We start from the raw sequence: 10,743 nt of genomic DNA, 5'->3' as shown, positions 1-10,743 counted from the left end.
TTATATATATATATATATATATATATATATATATATAGTTATATTTAATTGTATTTTATTTCAATTTATTATTTCATTTTATGCCGCAGTGGGCGCTTCAAAATAAGGGAGCGTCTAAAAATGTAGTATTATGTGTGTACTGTTTAAAACGCTTGTCCATTTCTCCAGAAATAACTCATTGACTCGTAAAACAAACATGACAACTAGTATAGCACAGTCTCTCACAGTATTTGCACTTTGAGCGGATATATGTATGCATACTTAAGGCTGATTTATACTTTTGCGTCGGACCTACGCTGTAGGCTATGCGTCAGTTTTCATTTATACTCCTGCGTCGTTGTCCGCGTCGATGTGCAGTACTCATGCAAACCGCTAGTCTGCAGTGTCCACGGGCATGTTGCTGGTGTAACCCGCAGTACCACGGCAAAAGCCGAAGAAGAAACAGGCTCGTCGGAGAAGCATTATAGCCGTGACGCCGGCAAATAAATATCAAATCATTAAATCATTATTTAAAACTACAAAAAGGAGACAACAACGGAACAGGAGATGATGGCATTCTTTCAATCTGCACAATGACTTGTACTACGGCAGATCAACATTGTTTGTTGCGGACAACTACTGATGTATAATGCTGTGTAGTATAATAAATGATAAGACCGAGCGGCAACCTCCCGCTCTCTCTCGTGAAGCCAACACGGAAGTGACTTAAACTGTAATTCATCGACTGGCCGCTAGAGGCTGGCTGCAAAACGGAGTCAGTCCCATAGACTCCCCATGTTAAAATGCCCAACTTTACAGCAGAAAAAAACATGTTTACAGCCTGGTTCAAAAAATGATTTTGGTCTATATAGCTAATTTTGCCCTTCATGACAACTGTTAGCGGGGTGAATTTTTTTATAACTCATCCGTTTAAATTATATTAAGCCTTAAAGTTCTGCATAATTAAGGGCGTGGCCACTTGAGTGACAGGTGGATTGTCGCTGCTGTCGAGCTAGGTGGGCGTGGTCTCAGCAACCAGCTCCCGCCTCTTTGCCCATTTTCGATTATCCGAGAGTGACGCGCTGCCAAGATGGCGACGGCTGGCTCCGCCTACTTTAGGCGTATGGGTGTGCGTCTATGCGTAAGCTACGACGTAAGTCCGACGCAGAAGTATCCACCTTTTTCTTCAACGCGGAAGTAAGCCTATGGCTGAGACTTCCGGTTCATTAGCCGCTACAGGTAAATAACGAGGAGAATAACAACGTGCAGTAAACGGTAAAACTGTTTGCACTACAAACCAGTGTGTTCATAATTAAGATAATACATTAAAATAATATGATAAGACACACCAACTTTCAATACCAAGCAGCAAAACCAACTGTTTTGCTCAGCTAAAAATAGCTAGACGCAGATGAGACCGGAAGCCAGACCGGAAGTCAGACCCATATAATTTACAAATGGCCGCGCCCATTTTTACGACAAGAAAAAGGTGGATAAATCAGCCTTCAGTGGTTCAAACGTACGCTTTGTAAGAAAATAGTAGTAATTTAGTGATGATCCCTAAACTAAACAGTGCGTCGTTTGCCTCTGACTGTACAGCAACAGTCCAGCAGCAAAAGCGAGTCTTTAGACTTGAGCTTGCAGCGACAATCTGATCGATCATGACGGTAATTTCACATTTAATTTAAAATTTAACTCGGAAAGATCTGTTTATTTGTTGCTTCCTGATTTGTGGACATTCAAAATCACTTTTTATCTGGCATAACTCCTCTTAGCTTTGTAGCTAGCTGGAGATTGATTCTCTTATAGAGCTGAATCAAAGATGTTTTCTTTTCTCCTGACAGACTCACCAGTTTTTTGTGGACATGACATGTGAGGGATGCTCTGGGGCGGTCACTCGAGTGCTTAAAAAGCTGGGTATGCTTTTGAATATTTCCGATTTCAAGCAGTCTTCTGCTGTAAGACCACTGGACTGTTTATTTATCGGCCTACACTATTTCAAACATTAAAGTGAAACTACTTTGGCTGAATATATCAAAATACAGCTTCATTTCTTTCTTGTTTTAGTAGCTGCACAAACTCATAAACTCATAGCATATTAGGGATGTAACGGTATGAAAATTTAATATCACGATTATAGTGACCAAAGTTATCCAATATTATCCTTTTTTTTTAGCAAAAACATTAAATTAACATTAACATGAAGCCCTAATAATAATAATAATAAATCACTTGTATATATTTACAGTATATATATATATATATATATATATATATACACACAATGTGATTTCCGTTTGTGATCATGTGATCTTCGGTTAGAAGATCTTGATGCTTTTTAAAGCAAAGTTGGGGTTGATTTCGAGTTCACATACAAACAATTTAATTGTTACATTACAATTTTTAAAATTTTAATGTAAGAACATATTTTTCATCAGTGATAGAAATATGATTTAAGACAGTAGTGTAAGCAAGTTTGGTTTGAAAACGTTTAATAGTAAATAAGACACAATTAGACAATATTTCAATAAAATAATAATAATAAATATTTCGCCTTGGCTCAAAGCCACTTGCTGAGAACTTTTCTTCGCGGAAGCTTTGCGTTAATTACAAGTGAGATAACGAAATATTTAATCTCTAATCAATATTTTTTGTCCAATTTTTTGCCCAGTTAGTTTTGGTACTGAGGTAAAAGTAACGTTGTATTCGCTATATAACAGTGGGTGGTGGTCACGAAGATTACTGAGCAAATTTGATGCGTTTCCCCGTTTTGCTGCTACTTTCTTCTTGCAAGATCTGCAGACAGGGTGACCGTCCTAAACAACAACAACAACAACAACAACACTGCATGCTGCTTCTGCAACAGACTGATGCTGGCTGGACAGGATTTACTGCAAGTTTTCAAAATTGCGATAATCATGTTTGATGATATCACGGTATCACGATATCAATTATTCTGTCAATATGGGGTGCTGTGTGTACATTAATGAGGAAAAAAAATGAACTTAAATGATTTTAGCAAATGGCTGCAATATAACAAAGAGTGAAACATTTAAGGGGGTCTGAATACTTTCCGTACCCACTGTATCTGTCTCATTCATCTATTTAAATATTAGATGCTTTCGCTACAGTATCTACGATAATGAAGCTGTATTGGAATATTAGCTGCCGGTACAGTTACTTTCTTCATGTGGCTGTAATGTTGATTTGTATTTAGCCACTTGTCCTCTTGGAAAACCATGGGAGATTTAGTTTTCTATAGGAAATGGGGTTTATTTGGTTGATTAGCAGTAGCCTAATGGTTAAGGGTTGAGGCTGCTAGCACACTTTAGAAAAGCTACCTCAAGGAGACACTCTGGAGATATATATATATATATAAAGAATATTTACAGAGTCCAAAATTGCCATTTAAGTAAATGTATAAATACTCACCGAAGCCATTTTTTGTTCAAATTTGGTGCATTGCTGTTATTTTTTGACCCTGTTGACTAAGTTTGCCATTTAAAAGGTCTTGACTCTCTTATCTCTTTCTCACAGGAAAAAGATGTCAGGAATGGATCAGTTTGCTTCTTTGCTTTACCCTCATGGCCTTCAACTTCTGTTACCTGGTAACATACTTCCACCTAGGACACACCTGGTACATCCTCCTGGGCATCGGTTGGTACAACAAACAAACCCACATATACACGTCAATGTTTAATAAAGTAGTGGTAGGCACAACAAAGAAGTTGCAAATTACAACTTGGAAATTCCCAGTATTCAAGAAAGCTAAAAGCTGCTAGAATGAGTCTCTGTGTGACTTGCAACTACCAAAAACATTTTTTTTATGAGAACTGAAAGACATTTTGGTTTATAATAGGATTTAGAGATTGATTTTATTCTCAGATTCTGCTGTACGTGTGTGTGTGTGTGTGTGTGTGTAGTGGCAGGGATCCTGACAGCAGACTTTGCCTCTGGTTTGGTCCACTGGGGTGCTGACACATGGGGTTCAGTGGATCTGCCCATCGTTGGGAAGGTACAGGAGTGAAACAGTCTTTGTTCAAATTTGGTGCATTGCTGTTATTTTTTGACCCTGTTGACTAAGTTTGCCATTTAAAAGGTCTTGACTCTCTTATCTCTTTCTCACAGGAAAAAGATGTCAGGAATGGATCAGTTTGCTTCTTTGCTTTACCCTCATGGCCTTCAACTTCTGTTACCTGGTAACATACTTCCACCTAGGACACACCTGGTACATCCTCCTGGGCATCGGTTGGTACAACAAACAAACCCACATATACACGTCAATGTTTAATAAAGTAGTGGTAGGCACAACAAAGAAGTTGCAAATTACAACTTGGAAATTCCCAGTATTCAAGAAAGCTAAAAGCTGCTAGAATGAGTCTCTGTGTGACTTGCAACTACCAAAAACAATTTTTTTATGAGAACTGAAAGACATTTTGGTTTATAATAGGATTTAGAGATTGATTTTATTCTCAGATTCTGCTGTACGTGTGTGTGTGTGTGTGTGTGTGTGTGTGTAGTGGCAGGGGTCCTGACAGCAGACTTTGCCTCTGGTTTGGTCCACTGGGGTGCTGACACATGGGGTTCAGTGGATCTGCCCATCGTTGGGAAGGTACAGGAGTGAAACAGTCTTTTTCATGTTATTAAGTGTTGCCAGAGTTATTTAAGGTAAAACAATTAATAAAATCCTTTGAGAACAAATAGATAGACTCACTGGATTTTTTTAGGACATTTAAGATTTGCGTTTGTAAGTTAAACTTCTTTTAAATGTCTTCTAAACGTCTTTAAAAGAAAATATGAATCTCAGGTAAATATTCTCAACTACTAAATTGTACAAGCACAGTTACTTCTCTTAAAAATGAACTTTTCCTTCATACCAGGCCTTCATTCGTCCGTTTCGAGAGCACCACATCGATCCAACAGCTATAACGCGCCATGATTTCATTGAGACGAATGGTGATAACTGTATGTTGACTATCATCCCTCTGGCTAACATGGCTGCAAACTTTTTGATGCTCTCACCAGGTAAGACGTCAGATATATTATCTGTCCATCAGAGAGACAAATGATGAACCACATTAATTTCATATCGTGCTGTTCTCTTTCTCAATCTGTCTTCAGCGGAGATCTATCGGAACTACCCCTGGTACTGTTACGTCTTTGCTTTAGCCATTTTTGTTACATTGACCAATCAGATTCACAAGTGGTCGCACACATATTTTGGGCTTCCACGCTGGGTGACGTTTCTTCAGGATTGTCACATCATTTTACCACGGAAACACCACAGAGTTCACCATGTTTCACCTCATGAAACCTACTTCTGCATTACCACAGGTACATGCACACAAACAATAAGCATTTTTATGCTCAAATCTTCCTCGCTTCTGTGGTAGTACATATCAGTGCTTTGTTTATGGTCTGTATTATGTACGCTATCATTTAAAAGTTTGGGGTCAGTAAGATTTTTTGAAAGAAGTCTCGTATGTTCACTAAGTTTGCATTTATTTGATCAAAAATACAGTAAAAACTTTAATATTGTAAAATGTTATTACAACTATATTTTTACAGCTGTTTTCTTTTATAATATATTTTAAGATGCAATTTATACCTTTGTGATGGCAAAGCTGAATTTTCTGCTTCATCACTCCAGACTTCAGTGTCACGTGATCCTTCACCATTCAAATCATTCCAATATGCTGATTTGGTGATCAAGAAACGTTTCTTATAATTATCAATGTTATAAAAGATCTGTGCTGCAGAAGTTCAAAAGAACCGCATTTATTAGAGATTTGTTTGTGTAAAAGTTTTTTTCTGTCACTTTTGATCATTTTTAATGCATCCTTACTAAATGTAAATGTATATTTTTTTCAACAAAAATAAACAAACCCCAAACCTTTGAAGATGAGTATATAAGGTTCAATGATCTGACATTATTTAAAAAAACGTATCTATTAATTATATACAAAAATACATGTGGTTTATTCAAAAATTCAAAAATAAGTCATGTGGTGCAACCAACATGCACAAAAAAGGAAATTATATCATAAAGAAGACAATTATAGACCCTTGTGAGTGTGATACTGTCCAAAAAGGCTAAAAACGAATGATATTTATGAATGAATAATTTGATATTTGTAAAAAAAATTATCTTGAAAATAAACTTTTAAAAAAATAATAAAAAATGTTTAAGTGTACACTTTACATGTATTCAGTGTGTAAGAAAAATGTACACCCCAAGACATTTTTAAACTAGTATTTTAAATTATACAATTCCAATTATATACAAATTAAAGTCAGTCATACTGTTACATGTCATTGACCTAAATGTCTTTGTATGTGCAGGCTGGTTGAACTATCCTCTAGAAAAACTGGGATTCTGGAGAAACCTGGAAGATCTGATCCAGAGCCTGACAGGAGAGAAACCCAGATCAGATGACCTCAGATGGGCCCAGAAAACCAAGTAATCTTCCTCTGCCACCAACCCACCTCCCCTACCTCAGACCTGCCTCAGAACAAGAGGAACGGCAAGATAGCAATGCCCAAATTAGAAAGCCATCAATTCTTAGCAAAAGTTAAGTGAAAGGGGGTTGACAGAGCGATTGAAAGCAATATCCCACCCCGCTCACTCTAAAGATCCAAACATCTAAATCCTTGTTGAAAACTTGAGACTTTTGTGAAATGTTTAAAACTCTTCAAAGTGCAAAAAACAAGCGAATTTAAAAAGCCAATACTTGAACAAAGTGGGCTCTTTTCTGGACACCTTCTCATCCTTTAACTGCTCAAAGCTTTGCTGACTAGCAAAGTTTCTGAGGGACTGGCCTCTGCTCTTGGGTTTGGCCTTTGGGACTGATATCTCTTGCTCTCACCCTTCTCTTGTTTGGGGTTAAAGTGCAGTAAAGTCAAGGCATTTTGGCTCTTTGACCAGAGAGGGCTGAAAACACGTGTCTTCGTCTGTTGCTTGTGTCTGAACGGACAGAGCAGCATCATATGCAGTCTTACTTCAGTACGCCTTAAAAGATGAATCACAAGAAACTTGCTTTGCTTGGCCTCATCCTTACACTTCATTCATCTTTTCATGATTAATACTTTCTTTTGAAGCACATTTGCAAATTCAGAGGTGCTGGAAGCAGTCAGCTGTTGACAAAGTATATTGGAAGTATTTCCACATAGGTCAATATTTAGGCCATGAGATCTACATTGGTGTCCTCGCTGCTCGACACTGAGATAACCCAACAGAAACTCAGAAAAGGCCTCATCCATTTTTAGTTAGTATTAACTTCATCATAGGGTAGGTTGATGCGAGCTTGACCAGCTGACTGACACAAACTAACACTTTCACTCCATTGCTCGAGTTTTGGATTGGCATACATTGTTACTTAACAGTTTAATGTTGAATTTAACGCTAGCATGTTAAATCACACAGCTCGTAGTTCTTATTTAATAATAATATGAGATGCTAAGGGCAGTTACAGCATGATGAAAATGATAGAATCATCAGAACATCTAGCTGTCTAGTGACTTACAACTACTACTAACTGCTTATTTAATGAGCGTTATGCACATATTTTCTTTTATAAAGCTGCAATGACAATGGATTGGAAAAAAAGATTTATTTACTTGACTTTATATTTAAACACAGCACTAGTCATATTTTTTTAATTAATAGAAATATTAAGGAGTCTTTCATTAATAAAAAAAAGATCTTTGCTCTGCTTTGAGAAGTGTTGCTATTCAAGCAATGTAGTTTAGGCAGTGTTTATCATGTGTGGTTACCATTGTAACAGTCGTCTTATAAGAGTGAGGAAATGGGAGAAGAAATGAACATTATCAAATGTAACATAATTGTGATCATTTTTGTTGTGCCATTTGTTTTTTACTTTTATTTTTCTGAATCAGTTTAATTATTTTTCTAACAATAACTGTTACACCATGTTTGCAAAGATAGTTATTAAGCCTTCACAAGTCATAAACTGTAACGGTCAACCCAATCAAGTTACAGCTTTTAAGTTTTATGCTTGTGTTAATATTCATGCCAAAACCTTGTTACTGTCAGCAGCAATGTGGCTGTTGTTGTGTTTCATTAGGTCAGTATGGTGATAGTACATGTTGTTTAGATGGGTCAGCTCGACAGAAGGTCAGAGAATGTGTTTTAGAGAGCGAATTCATTTGTCCCGAGATGTAAAACTGTTACAAAGGCACAGCCAGAACTGTAAAAATTGATTTTTGAGCTGATTCAAAATGTTGTGTTGTGTTACATCTAAATTTCCTCCTTTTCTGAATTCAGGAAGATTTGTTTAGTGGAATATTGTAGTATTTTTGACAGTCGACTAAAATCTTATATATTTCTATGCTTATACAAGATGCCAAACTTATTTTTGCTCTGCTAATAGATCTGTTGTGATGTGTTTGGTCGGTGTTTATTTGAAGAGGACACTCCGGTGGTGATTTTCTTTGTACAGGGAACTGGAGCTTAAACCAATTACTTTTAGTAAAATGTTACATTTGTCATTGGACTCCACTTAATTTTGTATTATACGTTTTTATAATGACATTCTTTCCTACATTCTACATTGCGCAGTGTGGACGATCAGATCATATTACATAGCTTTACTTTTTTTTTTTTTGAATATACTGATCGTGTAGGACTCCACCAGCTGTAACATTTCTAAGCTTATTTCCTATTGATTGAAAATGGTGGAAGAGGTGAGCTGGAGCAGACTGTGATCATGATGTGGTGATGCAGTGACGATTGTGCTTTTGTCTAGTTAAGCTGGTTCTGCAGGGCTAATTATTATATAAACCCACAGAAATGTAGGATTTTGCTTAAGAAATGCTACTAATTTGGTGTGCAATGTATTGTGGTAACTGAGTGATTGTATTATCAAACACGCAAGATTAGAGTGTTAAAAACCATTCCTCTGTTGAGGCTCCTTGCTTTCCATGCACAGCGCAGTAGTATGTGGCTGTGAGGAGATTGAACTAATCACATTGTACTTGCTCAAAAATATTGTATTTTCTCTTAGATAGCAAAGCCAATTCCTTATTCGCCGGGGTCATTTGATCAATGACCCTTGGCATTCACACTTGTTACTGAATGTTTGTTGTTACTGATTTATTGGAAGAAGCCTTTAAAATGCTATCTTGGCTGATTTTGCAATTCACCTCAAAGTCTCACATTCAGTACGTTTTTTGTAGGACGGCTACTTGTTGAAAACTGAAAATAACGCCTTAATGCCTTTTTGTTGTTTCCTGTTTTGAAAACTTTTATGTCATTAAGTTCTTATTTATAATGAAATTAATAAAGAACTGGAAATGTGTGTTGCCTGATTTGTGTTCTTAATTGTCTGAAATGCCTTAAATGTCAGGTCATTTGGAGATGTTAATTCTTGAGTGAGCTACACATCAGACGGCAGTTGGTGGGGGGACAACAGGTTCAAGGGATTTTAACAAATATTATAACTGGATTTCCATTCAAGGACAAATATGGACATTTCCATTCAACTTTGACTTGCCTATTAAAGCTAAATGTTTGCATCAAACAACCCACTCATATTTTGGGTAATAATCATCTTAAGTTGACTTATTAGAATGATGCCATTTATTTGGAAAACTGTGAACTCATGTGACACATTCCTTTTGTTCTTTTTCTTTTACCTTTCACCTTCATTCCAAAGTTCTCTCTCTCTCTCTCACACACACACACACACAGGTTTGTTTTTGTGAAAAGTGGGGACATCCCATAGGCGTAATGGTTTTTATACTGTACAGACCGTATATTCTATTACCCTACACCTAAACCTACCCCTTACAGGAGACTTTGTGCTATTTCAGATTTTCAATACACTCCATTCTGTGTGATTTATAAGCGTTTTGAAAAGTGGGGACATGGGGTAATGTCCTGAAAAGTCACCTTCTCCTTGTAATACCTATGTCATACCTTTGTCATTATAGAAATGTCCTCATTTGTCACAAAAACGCGCGCACACACACACACACACACACACACACACACGACTGTTATGACATTGTGACTGAACCAAAAGAGAAATAAATAGAGGTGGTTAACACCAGAACAGATTGCAACACTTCATAATATATGAAACATTGTTATCAGATTACTTGTAATATATTTAGATTTATTCAAATAATAAATATAAATAATACATTTATATTTTATAGAAACGGAACCACTTTTGTATGTGAATTGTTTTGTGTTGAGTTCAATAACAAACATTGTATATTGTATATTTCATAACTAAACAATCTATTCCTGTATGTGGGGCACTGGGAAGATTTTCACAGTATTGAAAAATGAAGGAAATGATCTGAAAATCATAAAAAATTATATTAATTTATACACAATTTCCAAAGTTCATAAATGTTTTTTGTAACACTTTAGAATAGAGATCAAGTCTCACTATTAACTAGTTTCTTATTAAAATGTATATTATTAACATATTGGCTGTTTATTAGTACTTATAAAGCATTTATTCTGCATGACCATATTCTACATCCCTAATCCCAATACCTAAACTTAACAACTAGCCTACATTAATAACTATTAATAAGCAGCAAATAAGGAGTTTGAGGCAAACGTCGTAATTAATGGTTTGTTAATAGTGAAAATTGAACCTTAAAACAAAGAGAACAAGTTTTTTTTAATGGTTTTTTAAAGAAGTTACTTATGCTCACTACAGCTGCATTTTTTTTTTATCAAAACATTTAGTAAAGTCGGCGACAATAGCCTTGTGGTTAGTGCGTTGA

General features: G+C 36.2%; 1 protein-coding gene and 1 long non-coding RNA gene across 3 annotated transcripts in view; one reads left to right on the top strand and one right to left on the bottom strand.

The window, feature by feature from the left end:
- Positions 1–534, bottom strand: part of LOC107556314 (uncharacterized) — a 24,318-nt gene extending 23,784 nt beyond the window's left edge. For both annotated transcript variants that reach the window (XR_001605264.1, XR_001605263.1), the window contains exon 1: positions 520–534. This is a non-coding gene — a long non-coding RNA (uncharacterized lncRNA). The remainder of the gene's footprint in view (positions 1–519) is intronic.
- Positions 1–9,273, top strand: part of LOC107556313 (transmembrane protein 189-like) — a 13,517-nt gene extending 4,244 nt beyond the window's left edge. The window contains exons 2-6 of the mRNA XM_016239389.1: positions 3,517–3,636; positions 3,903–3,994; positions 4,860–5,004; positions 5,101–5,313; positions 6,322–9,273. Coding sequence (XP_016094875.1) covers positions 3,517–3,636; positions 3,903–3,994; positions 4,860–5,004; positions 5,101–5,313; positions 6,322–6,443 — 692 coding nt within the window. The 3' untranslated portion in view covers positions 6,444–9,273. The remainder of the gene's footprint in view (positions 1–3,516; positions 3,637–3,902; positions 3,995–4,859; positions 5,005–5,100; positions 5,314–6,321) is intronic.
- The last annotated feature ends 1,470 nt before the right edge of the window (positions 9,274–10,743 follow it).

This window comes from Sinocyclocheilus grahami, unplaced genomic scaffold, assembly GCF_001515645.1.
Source record: "Sinocyclocheilus grahami isolate Dianchi unplaced genomic scaffold, SAMN03320097.WGS_v1.1 scaffold564.1, whole genome shotgun sequence".
In the NCBI taxonomy this organism is placed as follows: domain Eukaryota; kingdom Metazoa; phylum Chordata; class Actinopteri; order Cypriniformes; family Cyprinidae; genus Sinocyclocheilus; species Sinocyclocheilus grahami.
The sequence above is the reverse complement of the archived record's forward strand: the minus strand, read 5'-3'. Positions and strand labels throughout refer to the sequence as shown.